Raw genomic sequence first — 17,655 nt, 5'->3', positions numbered from 1 at the left:
ATAAACATGGATTAAACATTAGACAAGATGACGGTAAATATTACAGTTTGGGGGATCAAAAGCTGACAGTGAAAGCTTTCTCCTTGGGGGGATTCCCAGCTGTGTAAACTCCTGACCAGACTCAGACTGCTTGTCTAATCGTGGGTCTGGCACAGGTGGTACCGTGACATGTGTCAAGAAACCACAGTTAAAAATGGATTTCTAAACTTTGTTAAGCGTTACTTTCAAAATTCTTTAAGTACCAACAAACTTTTCAGACAGTCACACTTTGACCAGGGAGGCCTGTGGCTTAGAAAGTATCTGCCCCGTTTCTGATGGCACCAACCCTAGCAGTTCTGCCAGAGGCCGTCTGTGCAGTCCCAGGGGATGCGTAACGGGTGACCCATGCTTTAGGACAGTTGCTTCATTTCTCTGGACCTTCTCGCCCAGCTTTGGAAAGAAGAACAGAAGTAGCCCCAGCATCCTGCCACCTGAGCAGGAGATGACAATGAATCAACTTTTCATAATGGACGGCTGATCGTGTGGCATGAATTGCTCTACTCCTCTTATTGTCTAATTTTATCCTCATGGTGTCCCTGAATGTTCCTCATAGGGGGGCCTCTGAGCCTGTGAGAGACTTCTGTGTGGCCTTGGGGCTCAGCACTGAGCTGTGATGCAAGGGGCCAGCAAGTGACAGAGCCGGTATCCAAACTCAGATCTTTCAGACTCCAAAGTTCAAGCCTATCGTGTAATCACAGAAATGCCCTCTGTATTATTAGGAAGAAGGGAAAAGCAGAGTCGAAGACTCCAAAGACCCTTCTTTTACCTCCAATTTCTTAATTTTTATGCCCAAACCCTCCCTGTCTCCTACAAACCACAGCACGCTGGACCGACATTGCCCCTGGTCAATCCAATCCAGGGCCTGGGTGGAATGTACTGGCTGCTGTGACCCTGATGTAGTGAGGGGGGCCCAGAGGCCTCTTTCATCTCTGTTTGCTTCTCCTGGACTTTGTCTCACAGAGCAGCTTCTGGGAAAGGTTTATTGTTTCCAGGCCAGAATGACCTTTTGGCCTATTTTCTGGCCTTTGTAAAAGATGAGCTGGACCAACACAAAACTTTTGTACATCTGAAGTTCTGTTTCCCTGTACCAGTGTGGAACAAACCCTGTGGTAGGTTGGGCACAGTGCCAAGCACTGGGGCACCACAGTAATGAAACTTAAGCGCCTCTCTGTGTTGAGTGAGCTGATGCTTGGGAAAAGGAGTCAGATAAGTCAAAGGAAGACACAGGGAATCCAAAAAGTGGTCAGAAGCTAAAGAGCAGCATGAAGAAGCAATAGAAATCTGGAAGGGATGGAGCTCATCTCCCACTGGGCTTAGGAGAAGCCTCCTGGAGGAGGTGCCTGGGAAATAGAACCACAAGGAGGGGAAGGGAGAGAAAAGCAGGTGGGTAAGTGTGAAGCATGCTTGGGGAGAGTGTAGGTAGTCACCTAGCTGTGTGATGGGAGCAGAACCTGATGGAGAGGGTGGGGAAGAAAGGTGGGAAGTGATTTGAGACCAGCTGGTGCAAGGGTCTGAAAGTGGCCAGCCTTTTGGGTGGGAAACACTGAAGTATTTTGAGCAGGGTTGTGGCAAGATCAAGACTGGGCTGTTGGGAGATGGCTATCACTAAGCCTGGTACATAGCAGGTGCTGGAAACATGTTTGTGTGGCCTGGGGAAGACAAAAGGTATGGGGAGAGCTAACAGTGACTAGTGCCTGGCTCACTTCTCAGTGTCCTAATTCATTTACTGCTCACAACTACCCCCCAAAAGACAGATACTAATATTGTTCTCATGTTAGAGGAAAGGCTGACTTGCTCTGTAGACTTGTTGGTGAGGAGAGGGGTGACCAGAAAGCAGCTGAGGGGGCCCGAGAGGGTGGCTGTGCTGCTGGTGAAACAGGACAGCACACAGGACCACACCTGCTCTGAGTTCCAACCACACAGCCAACTGCCAGCTTGATTTTCTCAGGGCCCCTCAATCTAATATGTCCAATGAAATGAAGACCTTTCTTTCCCCTTCCTGCACCCCACCACCAAGCCTGGTCTTCCCCCTCTTATCTACCCCAATGAAGGTCACCACTACCCTTCCAGGCATCCAAGCCAGAAAGCTTGGTAGAATCCTGATGCCTCCCTCCCCTAGACACTCTACCCCAACCCCCACCTCCGACCTTGACCTGGGACCTGGGAGATCGTGGTTAGATTCCCAGTCAGGGCACATGCCCGGGTTGCAGGCTTGATCCCCAGTTGAGGGTGTGCAGGAGGCAGCCAATCAATGACGACTTTCATCATTGATGTTTCTCTCTCTCTCTCCCCCTCTCCCTTCCTCTCTCTGAAACCAATAAAGATATATTTTAAAAACAATCAATAAAAACATATTTAAAAAAATAAAAAGGTCGATCTGCTCTAGGCTTTTCCCTATCTAACACACCTCCAGGTCCTGAGTGGTCCGGCTGCTGCTGACCCCTCCATGTCACCCAGCCATGGCCCCTCTAGGTCTCTCAGCTTCATCTTTTTCCTGATCCATGTAGGTGGGTGCTTTTTCACTCATTCATTTATCAACCTCCGATTTATCCATTCACACTTGGGTGCCAAGGAGTTCACACTGAGGTGTGGAGGTGGAGTCACAAAAGAAGTCCATTGGGCCTTAGCATATTGTGCTCCCTCTGCCTGAAAAAGTTTGCCTTCAAACTTAAGCCAAAGCAATGCTTGCTTGGGGGTAACCTCCCCTGGATGCTTCAGCTGGACCCAGTGACCTTTGTGCACAGCATTCACCTCAGCAAGGATGACTTGTTAGTATGCTTCACTGATTCACAGCCATTTCCCTCTTTGACTGTAAGCACCACAGAGGCAGGACTCTGTCTTGTTCACTTTGTGCTTCCAAGGCAGGGCACCAACCTTGCACCTTGTGGGCCATACTAAATGTCTGTAGAATGAATGATAGATTTGACGAAGAGCAAGCTGGAGGAGGTAAAAAGCAGAGGGCAGAGCACAGAGCCTTGGGAAAACTCAAAACTTGAGGGGAACATGAGAAGTTAAAAGAGAATAGATGTGTATAAGGAGAGCAGGAGAGCCAGGAAAGTCCTAGAAAGTAAGAAACAAGAGGATTCCCCAGAGGGGCAAAGACTGCTAAGGAATGGATGAAGACCTAAAAAAAATATCTGGGGAATCTGAGTCATTTTCCAGGAAGCTTTCTTGGGGATAGAGGAGGCCAAATGACTTGGGGGGGGGGGGGGTGGAGGTTAGGAGGGAGCAAGCCCTAAGACTTCTAAAATTGTTTTGGGTTTCTTAACTTCCCAGAAACTTGGTTTCCTTAACTATAAGGTGAGGATGATAATAGCACCAGCCTCACAGGGTTGATGTAAGGATTAAATGAAATAACATACTTGACTCTAGGAGGAGGCTGGGGATTAACTGCAACGGAGCATGATTTAACTTTCTGGGGTAAAAGTATGCTCTATGTTACGTATTTTCAACAGGGGCAATATTGCCCCCAACTGGGCAAATATTGGTTGTCAGATGTAGGCAGAATAAATCTTACATTTCAAAGCGAAGAATTCAGGTCCTTGCGAAAGACACTCCTGGGTTGTAGAAGGTAATATTACCTATCCCCTTAAAGGGACACAGGAAGGCTTTACAATTGCAAGCTTTTTAAAGTAAATGCTTTAGGAGAGTGAGGTATTGGCTGGGACAAACAATAAATTCTTTTGGCAGTTTTGAGCTGTCATAGGTGGGCCTTTAAGGGGGCCCAGGGTCCTCCTAGGGCCACTGCCTTAAAGCTGTTAGCAGCCATGCCAGGGTTTGGCCAGGTCACTTAGTTCAGGGCCATGCATGAGTCCTTATGGACTTCTTTGCACTTCTCAATACATAAGCTGAAGTGTTTAGGGGTGAAGCGTACTGATGCATCCAATTTACTTTGAAATGAATAAAAAATAAGATGTATTGCTGGACCCATAGACAGACATGTGACAAGGGGGTGGGGGGGGCGATGACAAATGTTACTTGTAAGAGTCTAGAGTCTGTCAACCACCCACAACCATTAGAACGTGAGCTCCAGGAGGTCAGGAAGTTTGCCGCCCGGCACATGGTAGAGGGGCCAATAAGTACTTGTAAAATGACCAGTGCTTGGAGAGCGCTTAGAGCAGGAGATCGCGGTTGGGCTCCCGGTCAGGGAACAGGCCCGGGTTGCGGGCTCGCTCCCCAGCAGGGGGCGTGCAGGAGGCAGCCGATCAGTGACTCACCATTGATGTTTCTCTCTCTCTCCCCCTCTCCCTTCCTCTCTGGGAAATCAATAAAGATATATATATATTTTTTAAAACCAAGAAAACAAGTGCTCAATAAGCGGAAGCTTCCACGACTTTACGGGTGCCCACAACCCGGTAGTTCCCGGGGCGGTGCCGAGGCTGCAGCGCGCGCGGGGCCCGACGGAGTCGCTCTAGCCGCCCGGCGCCTCGGCTCTATGGCGGGTCTGTGGCGCCCGCGGACCTCCGGAGCATGCGCCCAGCTGCGCCGGCGGGGATCGCTATGGCAGCGGCGTCTCCGTGGGCCGGGCCTTCGCGTTCGCGCCCCGGCCGGGCCGTCTCCGCCGCCGTGGGCACCGCAGCTTCCCGGGCATGAGCTGGGCCTCTCGCTGTGGCCAGCTGCCCTGCCTTCCGTCGCCGCCGCCGCATCCCGACTGTTGCCCCGCGCCGGGAACATGCCCCTGGCCGCCTACTGCTATCTGCAGGTCGTGGGCAGGGGCAGCTACGGGGAGGTGACGCTCGTGAGGCACCGGCGGGACGGCAGGCAGGTCGGCGGAGTCGGGGCCCATCAGGGGGCGGGGGTCACACGGGTTCGCCGAGGGCACTGTCCATAGATTAGGCGCCGCGGTGGTCTGAAGGGGACTCACCTCAGATGGCACTCCCGCAGGGCCAGCGTCCCTGATCACCAAGACCAGGCCGTTCCTTCCTGTAATACGCACCCCGAGCGCCTGTAGTTTTTCTTTGTAGTATTAATTGGTGTGCTTGATCTGCCCACTTTCCCGCACCCTCAACAGTCCCGCGAGGTCATGCATTCCCAGGACCTGACCCAGCGTCTGGCAAATATTACTCCTTGAATGACGGGCCCTATACATATGACCTGGAGACTAGGATCTCACTTAAAACTCATCACCTTCTTGCCAAATCTGTCATGAGCAGCACCACCAACCAGCCAGTTGCCGGTGCTGGACACCTGGGAGCCTTTCTTGACTCCTCTCTTCCCCCCACCCCCATTCATCTGTCGGGTAAGCCAGCAGGCTCTTCTCCATCTCCACTGGTACCACCCCAATCCAGGACATCATTATCTCTAGGTAAACTATTGTCAAGGCCTCCCACTGGTCCTCCCTGCCACATGGCTTGCTCTTCTCCAATCCATCCCTTTCACTGCAATCTTAGTGATTGTTCTAAAACTTAAATCTACTGTCACTCCTTTGCGTCAAGCCCTTTATCACAACTTCAGGGTAAGGAGCCTGTTCTTTAAGGGGCTTTTTAATAGGGTGACCATATAACATATTGTACAAACTGGGACAAGTTTGAAACTGAAAGAAGGTGCCATTATTACACCAACACAGTGGGACTGCCCCAGACAAGCTTAGAGAGGTCCCCTAAGTATAAGGCTGTCTCACCTATTCTTCCTTGTCTCAGGTGCTGGCCACTCTGCCTGCAACAAAAGCTCAGGCATAAGAGATTTATTCAGTAGGCAGAGGTGTGTGTGTGTGTGTGTGGGGGGATGTCATTGGCTTTTTTGAGTTGAGGATAGGGTTCTAGCTGTAATAATAGCCCCTCACATAGAGCAGTAGGTCACATTTTACAAAGCACAATTACGTATATGTTTGTTGAATAATGAATTGTGTGGTCTTTTGATTGATTGAGGGTATTGTATTAGATGTGAGAGGATATTGATTTTTTTAAAAGTGGGAATAGTTTTGTATGTTGACAGTCAGTGATTTTTAACCTTATTGGGCTATGGATCCCTTTGAATACTTAATGCAACCCATGGATCCATTCTGTCTGCAGAAATTTCTTGTGACACCCCCTCCCCCATTAGTCTAACCTGTAAAAAGTACTATTAGTGATAGCAAATGTTTCCCCCCCCCCGCCAGTTTTGTGCTTTGTGAATAACAAAATGATTAGGTTATTGGACAGGTTCCAGAAGATTAGTTTTGAGGACATTCAGGAGAACCCTAAATACTTCTGAACCTATAAAACTGTATGTTTATTTGTACATTGTAAAAACAAGTGTTTTCTTTGTAGTATGTCATCAAAAAGCTGAACCTGCGAAATGCCTCCAGCCGAGAGCGGCGAGCTGCTGAACAGGAAGCCCAGCTCTTGTCCCAGCTGAAGCACCCCAATATTGTCACCTACAAGGAGTCATGGGAGGGAGGGGATGGTTTGCTATACATCGTCATGGGCTTCTGCGAAGGAGGTGATCTGTACCGAAAGCTCAAGGAGCAGAAAGGGCAGCTTCTGCCTGAAAGTCAGGTGGTGGAGTGGTTTGTTCAGATCGCCATGGCTCTGCAGGTACTGTCCAGACTCACAGCATCTACTTGCTTCAAGGGGACAGCGAATGGCAGGTGGATTTTAGGGAAATTCTTCCCCAAATGTGTACATGAAAAAAATGTATTTTTTGAAAATCCATTTGTGAAGTAGACTCAGTTGCTCATGTTGTAGCATTAGAGAGTGTCTGAATGAGTGATATCCATATTGAAGTAGACATGCATTTCATGTCTAATTGGAGGGGAAGTCAATTCTCTATTCATTTAATATTTATACCAAAGTCCTTTTTTTCCCCATTGTTTTTTATTATTATTTTTTAATCCTCACCCAAGGACATGCTTAAAGAGAAGAAGGGGGGGGGGCATTGATGTGAGAGAGAAACAGATCGGTAACATCTATCCGTTAACTTCTGTATGCGCCCTGACCAGGGATCAAACCTGCAACCCAGGTATGTGCCCTGACCAGATACTGAACTGGCGACCTTCTGGTGCACAGGATGAGAGGATGAGGCTCAGCCAACTGAGCCACTCCAACTGGGCTATGCCAAAGTTCATTTTAAGCACCCTGAGTTGACAGAGAGCAAAGAATGACCATGTTTGTTATGATTTGGTCAGCTGTGTCATACTGAAAAGTGGTTGAGCTAATTAATATGCCTAAACTGTTGGATTTGAGACTTTAACCCTGTGGCAGAGTGGAAATGCAAAACATGATTGTGATTTAATATACACATATTTAATAGACTGTTTATGAAATACTCTGGAACTGGGAAGATTTGTCCAGAATTAATTGACCTTGTAGTTTAAATTCTAGGATACTCTATCTAAATAAAAGTGAACTAGTATTTGAAAATATTATTAAGCTGAAGACCTTATGAATATGAGAGGAATGTGGATCTGACCTTGTATAAGTTGTTTTTTTCTACCTTCAGTGAGAGTCTGTAAGCAAGTTTTTAAACTGGATCCATATAACACTAAATGGTGTAATGGTCAATGAATAATTGTGAAGGATACTGCACAAATTAATGCATGTAATTTAATCTTTTTACTTTTTTAAAAAAAGCAATGTCCACCTTTAATACATGCTCTATTACACAAGTATGTGTTTGGGGGCTGCTGAGCACTTGGGGAACCCCAGGTGCCCAGGGTGTTTCTGTGCTCAGTACCACTCTGTGGAATTGTTTGGGCCCATCGGCAAACCTTTGAGGCCCCAGGGGTGGCCTGGGGGCTGGCTGGGGTCAGGGCCAGGTTTAGCCAGTCTGGCCCATGGGGCAGCATGTGGCTTTCATTGAGTCTGCAGGTAGGGTAGTTCTCATAGTGAACATTGTGGGTGATGTCTTTCAGGTCTTGGAGGTGGGTGCATGGGTTACTGAGTGCAGCTGCAGCGTCTGGGGTGTGGGCCGCTGCCCCAGGCCCGGTCGGGTAGACTGCCACACCTTGGACTTGATCAGTGTGTTCACCATTGTGGGCTGCGCAGCACCACCCACTCCACCACCATCATTGCCACTGCAGTCGTCATTGCTGCACTCACCCTTTTTTTTTTAATGTTTAAAAAAGTTCTCAAATTTATTTATTGATTTTAGGGAGAAAGAAAGGGAGAGAGAGAGAGAGACACTGATTTGTTGTTCCACTTATTTATGCATTCACTGGTTGATTCTTATATGTGCCTTGACCAAGGATCAAACCCAAACCTTGGAGTATTGAAATGATATTCTAACCAACTGAGCTACCTGGCCAGGGTAATTTTTTTACTCTTGAAAGTTGTAAATTAGACTTTTTGTTTAGAGACTATAAAACAATCATGTTTTGATATGTAGATAACTAAGGCTCTTTAACTCATGCAATTATCGATGGTATATAAGAAGTCAGGAATAAATAAGTAGATAAGAATATTTATATTTAATGAAATTTTATTTCTCTTTTCAGTATTTACATGAAAGACACATCCTTCACCGAGATCTGAAAACTCAAAATGTCTTCCTAACAAGAACAAACATCATCAAAGTGGGTGACCTAGGAATTGCGCGAGTGTTAGAGAACCACTGTGATATGGCTAGCACCCTCATTGGCACACCCTACTACATGAGCCCTGAATTGTTCTCAAACAAACCTTACAACTATAAGGTAGGATTGGGCCGTGTATGCTGGCTCTCCTTGTCTCTAGGACAGTATTCATAATTTCAAAGCTCAACAGAATAGTTCTTTCAAAGAATTCTATTTGAATTGGTTTAAGGAAAATGTCTTTTTTTTTTAATCCTCACCCAGGGATATTTTTTCCATTGCTTTTTCAGAGAGAGTGGAAGGGGGTGAGAGAGAAAGAAACACAGATGTGAGGGAGACATCAATTGGTTGCCTCCCGCACGTGCCCTGACCAGGGCTGGGGCTAGAGCCTGCAATGGAGATACATGCCCTTGGCTGGAATCGAACCTGGGACCCTTTAGTCTGCGAGCTGATGCTCTAACCGCTGAGCCAAACTGGCTAGGGCTGTCTTTTCTTTTTTAAGAGGAAGAATGTAAATAAAGCATTTTGATATATAACTTACATTTACTATTGTTCTTTTCTAGTCTGATGTTTGGGCTCTGGGATGCTGTGTTTATGAAATGGCCACCCTGAAGCATGCTTTCAATGCAAAAGACATGAATTCTTTAGTTTATCGGATTATTGAAGGAAAGGTAAGGAATATTCTGGAACTAATTGTTTATTATATTTGGGGCAAGGTTAATTTAATGCAGTTTTCTACGTAGCTACTGACAAAGGTGAGTAATCATTGATGTTCAGTGGATAATTAAGAATGGTGGGTGCCTTCTGTGGGGAAGGTTGAACTGGAGGAGAAAGAATTGATCATTTCTTAATATTAATTTGTAAAAGTGGCTTAATGGCTCCGAGGAACTGGATTTTTGAAAACCACTACCTGTACCCACAGGACATGCAGGTACCTGAGAGACTATTGGTAGGTTCTCCTAAGCAGCTTATGGTTAAATGAGCCCCATTTAAAATGAGTCCACTCTGTTTGAACTTGGTATTCTTTTGATAATCATTACAATCACTACTAACCAGTTAAGAATTATAAAAAACATTGTATATGATATAGATGCATGAATGACCAACTTTATATGTTAGTTCCATGAAGTTAGTTGCCCTCTGCAGTGTCAGGCATCCACACACCAACAAGTTTAAGGCTATAAATCACATAGTGATTTTATTACATCAAGACTTATTTAATTTTTTAATTTGGGAAATATTGAAAAATACAAAAAAAGTAAAATTTGCCCATAATTTTACTATTTATTTACTTATTCTTTGCTAATCGTCATCTTAATGAGTATTTTTTACATTGATTTTTAGAGAAAGTGGAAGGAGGGAGGGGGGAGAGAGGGAGACATCAATGTGAGAGAGACACATCAATTGGTTGCCTCCCTCTCACGCCCCAACCAGGGCCAGGGATCAAACCTGCAACCCAGGTATGTGCCCTTTACCAGGAATTGAACCTGCAACCCTTTGTTGCTTGGGCTGGTGCTCTGACTACTGAGCCACTCTGGCCAGGGCCATAATTCTACTATTTAAAGACTCAAACAAGAAGAAGCGAAATTCCCCTCTCCTATCCATTTTAATTTCCTGTAGATAGTGATTACTAACAATTTGGTGCATGACCTTCCTGGGTTTTTCCTGTCTTATACAGATATAACTCTAGGTGTATATATGCACATATACACACAGATCCTTTAAAAAAGTAACTGAAATCGCCCAGCCGGGTGTGACTCAGCGGTTGAGCATCGACCTAGGATCCGGGCGATCAAGGTTCGATTCCCAGTCAGGGCACATGTGGGCTCTATCGCCAGTTGGGGATATGCAGGGGGTGGCTGATCAATGACTCTCTCATCACTGATGCTTCATCTCTCCCTCTCTCTCTCTTTCCCTCTCCCTTCCTCTCTGTGAAATCAGTAAAGATATATTAAAAAAAAAAACTAACTGAAATGGAATCAGGCTGTACACATTGTTAGACAACTCACTTTTTTGACTTAATATACGAGGGACATCTTTCCAGGTTGGTACACCTTTTATTTTTTTAAGAGGCTGCCTAGTATTTTATTAGAAGGATGTACTACAATCTATTCTACAAGTCCCCTATGGATGGACATTTAAGTTGTTTCTAGTCTTTTACTACTGCAAGAATGATACTGTGGAGAATAATCTGGTATAAACTCTTCAGAAACTCATGCCCTTATTTCTTTTTTTTTCAACCACTTTTAAAATTTTTCAATTAAAGTTGACATATATTATATATTAGTTTCAGGTGTACACCCCAGGGATTAGACATTACATAACTAAGTGATCATCCTGATAAATCTCATACCCATCTAACACCATACATAGTTATTAGAATATTATTGACTATATCCCCTATTCTGTACTTTACATCCCTGTGACTATTCTGTAACTACCAATTTGTACTTTTTTTTTTCCAGTCCTCACCCAAGGGTATTTTTTCCATTGCTTTTCAGAGAGAGTGGAAGAGAAAGAGAGAGAGAGAGAAACATTGATGTCAGAAAGACACATTGATTGGTTGCCTCCTGCTCGTGCTCTGATTGGGCTAGGGATTGAGCCTGCAATTGAGGTATGTGTCCTTGGCCAGAATGGAACCCAGGACCCTTCAGTCCGAGAGCCACTGTAACCACTGAGCCAAACAGGCTAGGGCCCAATTTGTACTTCTTAATCCCTTCTCCTTTTTCGCCCATCCCACCAACTGCCCTCCCATCTGGCAACTGTCAAAAGGTTCTCTATATCTATGAGTCTGTTTCTGTTCTGCTTATTTGTTTATTTTGTTTTTTGGAATCAATTGTTGATATGTATTATTGCCATTTTATTGCCATATATCTTTATTGATTTCAGAGACAGGAAGGGAGAGGGAGAGAGAGATAGCCTTTTTTATGCTGCTGAAGTCCTTACTAAGTTCCTTGAGCATCCTTATAACCAGTGTTTTGAATTCTGCATCTAGTAGATTGCTTGTCTCCATTGTGTTTAGTTCTTTTTCTGGAGTTTTGTTCTGATCTTTCATTTAGGACATGTTTCTTTGTCTCTTCATTTTGGCAGGATCCCTTTGTTTGTTTCTGTGTGTTAGGTAGAGCTGCTATGTCTTCCAGGCTTGGTAGAGTGTGCTAATATAGTAGATGTTCTGTAGGGTCCAGTTGCACAGCCTCCCCTATCACCCAAGCTGGGCACTTGAGGCACACTCCTCATGTGGGCTGTGTACACCCTCCTGTTGTAGTTGAGCCTTGATTGCTGTTAGCACATCAATAGGAGGGATTTACCCCAATGACAATCAGCTGTAAGGACTGGCTACAACCAGGACCGACCACTGACCTCCGACCACAGTGGAGGATCAGCTGTGCAGTGGCCCACCCCACAGAGCAGGACTTACTTCAGCAGTGCTCTGGTGTCCACTCAGTCCACCCCTTGAGTGTGTCACGTGTGGATGTGGTTGGGTGGTGGTGCTTGGACATGGTCTGAAGCTGTCTACTGGATGTGCTGGCTCTGGGGCCTCTCAGGAGGTGCAGGCCAAGGTCAGGTGCTGCCCGGGTTCTGCCCAGGTCCACCTGGCATGACCTACAAAGCAATCCACTGATGGCTGCTACTTGTGCTAGGCTTGGAAGTGTCTAGGCCAGGGATAACCTGTGAACCAAGGTTGGTTGCTGCTAGTGCTGGGCCTGGGGCCACTTAGCGAGGGCTATGGGGCATGCTGAGGCCAGATGCTGCTTGTTTCAGAGATTTTAGGAAAATCTGAAGCATAAGCCAAGACAGGCCATTCATATGGAAAAGCCACTAGAAGCATCTTGGGTGGGCCTGAAAGTTGAGTGGGTCAGGGCAAACAGTGTGAGCCAGGTTGATGGAGTCTCAGATGTGGCGCCCACCTGCTGGCTCCATGGGAGGAGGGCTCATCAAAGGAACAATGGCCTCTGCGAGCACTTCTGTCTGGGAGAAAGCTGCCAGCCCCACCTCTCACCCTGACGCTGGGCCATTCAGTTCCTCCCTGTATGTCTTTGGTGTCTTTCAAGCTGCTGCCCCAGCGCTGGAGCTGAGAGGGAGTGAGTCTGAGTAAGTTCATGCTTGGGCCTTTTAAGAGGAACTGCCTGTGATTCCAGCAACCCTCTGTCTCCCACAGCCTCAGTTCACACTGGTTTTTAATAGCCAGAAGTTATGGAAACTTTTCTTCCTGGCATTGGAACCCTGGGCTGGGGGGCCTGGTGTAGGGCTGGGACCCCTCAATCCTCAGGGAGGACCTCTGTAGCCCAGATATCACTACTGATTTTAAACCGCCACACCTCGGTGTTGGACCAACCCGTTCTGTGTCTCTGCCTCTCCTACCAGACTCAATGTGGCTTCTTTAATTTTCTAGTTGTAAGACTTCCATTCAGCCAGATTTCAGGCTGTTCTGAATGATGGGAGTTCTGTAGTTTAGTTGTAATTTTAATGTGGTTGTGCAAGGTTGGGAGTACTGCATTTACCTATGCCACCATCTTGACTAGAAGTCTCATGCCCTTCTTTCTGCAGGAGGGAGTCCTCAGTTGGAATTGCTGGTTTGAAGAATATACTTTTACAATCTTACAACTTGCTGTTGTAACCAGGACATCAGTACACTTCCTGCGCACTAATATACTGGTTATTTTATGCTTATGTGGATAATGGCTTAAAATAAATATTGGAAAACTCCACCTTCAATTACTTTGCTTCACAAGACCATTAGTCATAGTTGTGGTATTATTTCTTTTTGTAGCTGCCGCCAATGCCGAAAGATTATAGCCCAGAGCTGGCAGAACTGATAAGAACAATGCTGAGCAAAAGGCCTGAAGAAAGACCCTCTGTGAAGAGCATCCTGAGGCAGCCTTACATAAAGCGCCAAATCTCCTTCTTCTTGGAGGCCACAAAGGCGTAAGATACTTCCCTTGCAAATAGTTGGGCTATATAGATGGAATAAAAAAGAGTGGCTTCTATAATTTTAATGTGCAAGAATTTATGGTGAGTTTTTGTTTTGTTTTTAATCTTCATCCAAGTATATTTTTCCATTGCTTGTCAGAGAGAGTGGAAAGAAGGGGGGAGGGGAAGAGACAGAGGGGAGAGAGAAACATTGATGTGAGAGAGACACACTGATTGGTTGCCTCCTGCACGCCTGTGACTGGGGCCGAGGATTGAACCTACAACCCAGGTATGTGCCCTTTGCCGGGAATTGGACCTGCGACCCTGCGGTGGGCAGGTCAATGTTCAAACCACTGAGCTACGCCGGCCAGGCCTATGATGAGTTTCTTTTAAACATGAAGTGAAATTGCATAATTGGAACATGTGTTGAGATTTGCTTAATTGCTAAAACCAGAAATTGAGAGAACTGTTTAGAGAATCACTTTAACATTCCTCAGAGGGTTCCAAGACATACTGAGTATGACTCTTAAAAAACAAGTGTTGCCCTAGCTGGTTTGGCTCAGTGGTTAGAGCGTCGGTCTGTGAATTGAATGGTCTCAGGTTTTATTCCAGTCAAGGGCATGTACCTCGGTTGCAGGCTCAATCCCCAGCCCCAATATTTATTTTAAGCCAATATTTATTTAAAGGGCCGGTTGTGGGTTCAATTCCTGGCCAAGGGCCAAGGAGGCTACCAATCGATGTGTCTTTCTCACATCAATGTTTCTCTTTCTCTCTCTCTCTCCCTCCCTCCCTTCCACTCTCTCTCAAAAGCAATGAAAAAAAATATCCTTGGGTGAGGATTAAAAAAAAAAGACGTGTTTTAGAAACCATATTAAAATGAGAGATTATCTAAGGACCCTATTACATTATTTACTATGTAAGATAATAGTCACATCTAAAATATAGTGCTCAGATTTCTGAGACCTTCATAAGCTTCCCTCTTCACTCATAACTTCTCAAGAGAAAAAGAATTCCTTTCTTTGACGTGCAGGTCCTACCTTCACTGAACAGCGATTCCAGAATCTAAAACTTAGGGCTGGACAAGGCCTTCATGATCTCTGCCTTGTGACATGTTAAATTTGGAGGGGGCAATGCTAACAAGGCTCCAGGGGATAAAGGACCATCTTTTTGTTTACATTGTCTCTAATTTTCCACCAAACAGAACTTTGGCCTTCCATCTGCAGTGCTGGTCTTCATGCTCCCCTTGAATTTTCCAAAGGTTTAGCCCAGTTGTAGAAATGTCACACCAAAACAAGTTGGGTCTGGGACAATTTTCACTTTCTTTGTTTTTCACGACCTTGTTTGTTTTTGAAGAGAACTGGTCAAGTGTTTTGTAGAATTCCCTGTGATTTTTAGAAGACTATTCTCTATAAATGAAGCAGTTCTGTAAGGGAATGTTATACATACACATTTTCTCATATATCTTTCATCTTCAATATATTGATAATGTAAAGAAAAAAACCTTTCATTATCACTATATTGATAACTTTTTCTTTTTCTTCCTCATAAAGGAAAACCTCCAAAAATAATATTAAGAATGGTGACTCTAAATCCAAGCCTGTTTCTTCAGTGGTTTCTGGAAAGTCTGAATCAAATCATGAAGTTATTCCTCTCCAGTTACACTCTTCTGAGGGTTCTAAGACATATATAATGGTATGTTTCTTTTTAAAGGGTACATGTTTTAGAAACTGTATTAAGATGATAGGTTATATAAAAAAGTTATATGAAATGATTAGGCTATACTGGAGATTCTGTTGTGTAATTAATTGTGTATTATAGAGAAAGAACACTGAAGGTGATTTCATTTGGCCTGCTTTATCCAAAGTGGGCTGCCAAACTGTTCATGAAGTCTGTGCTGTAATAACTGTATTCTAAGAATTTCTTACCCAAGGATAATTTTTGCTTTTCAGAGAGAGTGGAAGGGAGAGAGAAAGAGAAAATCATCGATGCGAGAGACACATTGATTGGTTGCCTCCTGAATGTGCCCGGACCAGGGCTGGGGATTGAGCCTGCAACCCAAAGTATGTGCCCTTGACCGGAATCGAACCCAAGACCCTTCAGTCTGCATGCCAACGCTCTCACCACCGAGCCAAATCGGCTAGTGCTAAGAATTTCTTTTATTGAGGTGAAGTTTATATAACAAAGTTAACCATTTTAAAGTGAACAATTAATTGCATTCAATACATTCACAGTGTTGTGAAAGAATCACCCCTAATAGTTTCAAAACATTTTCACATCACTCCAAAGGAAACCCCATACCCATTAAGTAGTCATCCTCACTCCCTCCAGCCCCTGAAAACCACCACCAATGTGTTGTCTATTTCTTATGGATTTGCCTATTCTAGATATTTCATATAAATGGAATCATACAATATGTGAGCTTTTGTGTCTTGGCTTCTTTCACTTAACACAATATTTTTGAGGTTCCTCCACATAACGTATCAATACTTCTTTTACTTTTATATGTGAATAATATCCTATTGTATACCTCTACCACAATTTGTTTATCCATTTATTTATTGATGGATATTGGGTTGTCTTCACCTTTTGCCTATTACTATGAACATTTGTGTGTGGTTATTTGTTTGAATACCTGTTTTCAATTCTTTTTTTTTCTCTTAGTAATTAATTTTTTAAATTTACTTATTGATTTTAGAGAGAGAGGAAGAGAAAGAGAGAGAGAAATATCGATTTTTTGGTTCCATTTATTTATACATTCATTGGTTGATTCTTGTGTATCCCCTGACTAGGGATTGAGCCTGAAACCTTGGCATGTTGGAATGATACTCTGAGCTACCCGGCCAGAGCCTGTTTTCAATTCTTTTGGGTATATACCTAGGACTGGAAATGCTGGTCATATGGTAATTCTATCTTTAACTTTTTGAGGAAGCACCACATTTGTTTTCCATATTAGTTGCATAATTTTACATTCCTACTAGCAGTCCACTAGAGTTCCAGTTTCTCCACAACCTTGCCAACTCTTGTTATTTCTGTTTTTCTGATTTAGCCATCCTAGAGGATATGAGGTGGTATATCATTGTAGTTTTGATTTGCAGTTCCCTAACGAGTAATGACATAGAGCATCTTTTCACAAGCTTGTTGGCCTTTCTTTGCCTTCTTTGGAGAAATATCTACTAAGTCTTTTGTCAATTTTTTTAGTTGGGTTTTTTTTTTTTGTCATTGAATTCTTAGAGTTCTTTCTGTATTCTGGATATTAGACTCATGTGATTTACAAACACGTCCTCCCATTCTGTAGGTTACTTTTTCATATTCTTGATAATGTCCTTTTTTTTTGTTTTTAAATCCTCACCCAAGGATTTTTTAATTGATTTTAAAGAGAGAGGAAGGGGGAGAGAGAGACAGAGGAAAACATTGATGTGAGAGAGAAACATTGATCAGTTGCCTCCTATATACGTCCTGACTGGGGATTGAACCTGCAACCTAGGTATGTGCCCTGACCAGGAATCAAACCTGCAGCCTTTAAGTGTATGGGGTGATGCTTTAACCAACTGAGCCACAATGGCCAGGGTGATAATGTCCTTTTATGCACAAAAGTTTTTTTATTTTCATGAAGCCCAGTTTATCTTTTTTTTTCTTTTGTTGCTCATGTTTTTGGTGTCGTATCTCAGAATTACTTGCCAAATCCAAAGTACTGAAGATATATGCCTATGTTTCCTTCTAGAAGTTTTATAATATTGACTCTTATATGTAGGTTGTTGATCCATTTAAAAAAATTTGTTATTGTGGTAAAAAGTAGATAACATAAAATATGCCATTTTGAACTATTTTTAAGTGTACAATTTAATAACCTTAGTTATATCCACAGTGTTGTACAACCATCACCACTATCTTCCAAAACCCTTTCATCATTCCAAACAAAAATTCTTACCCATTAAGCAATAACACTCCATTTTTCCTACTTCCAGGCCCTGTTAACCTCTATGAATTTGCCTGTTCTAGGTATTTTATATAAGTAGAACCACAAAATATTTATTATTTTGGTTCTGGTTTATTTCACTTAGCATGTTGTCAAGGTCTATCCATGTTATAGCATGCATCAGAACTTCATTTCTTCCTATGGTTTTATAATGTTCCACTATATTATATACCACATTTTGTTTAGCCATTCATCTGCTAATAGACATTTGAGCTTTTTCCACCTCTTGATCTCTGTGAAT

The 17,655-nt window shown here is 43.9% G+C and overlaps 1 protein-coding gene across 1 annotated transcript in view; it reads left to right on the top strand.

Moving 5' to 3' along the window:
* The first annotated feature begins 4,534 nt into the window (after positions 1–4,534).
* NEK4 (NIMA related kinase 4) overlaps positions 4,535–17,655 on the top strand; it is a 34,456-nt gene continuing 21,335 nt past the window's right edge. Inside the window, exons 1-6 of the mRNA XM_016210224.2 lie at positions 4,535–4,804; positions 6,288–6,554; positions 8,453–8,650; positions 9,091–9,198; positions 13,299–13,453; positions 14,989–15,130. Of these exons, the coding sequence (XP_016065710.1) occupies positions 4,712–4,804; positions 6,288–6,554; positions 8,453–8,650; positions 9,091–9,198; positions 13,299–13,453; positions 14,989–15,130 (963 nt within the window). The 5' untranslated portion in view covers positions 4,535–4,711. The remainder of the gene's footprint in view (positions 4,805–6,287; positions 6,555–8,452; positions 8,651–9,090; positions 9,199–13,298; positions 13,454–14,988; positions 15,131–17,655) is intronic.

Source organism: Miniopterus natalensis, chromosome 15 (genome assembly GCF_054644295.1).
Source record: "Miniopterus natalensis isolate mMinNat1 chromosome 15, mMinNat1.hap1, whole genome shotgun sequence".
In the NCBI taxonomy this organism is placed as follows: Eukaryota; Metazoa; Chordata; class Mammalia; order Chiroptera; family Miniopteridae; genus Miniopterus; species Miniopterus natalensis.
Note: the sequence above shows the minus strand (reverse complement) of the source record. Positions and strands in the feature narration are given on the sequence as shown.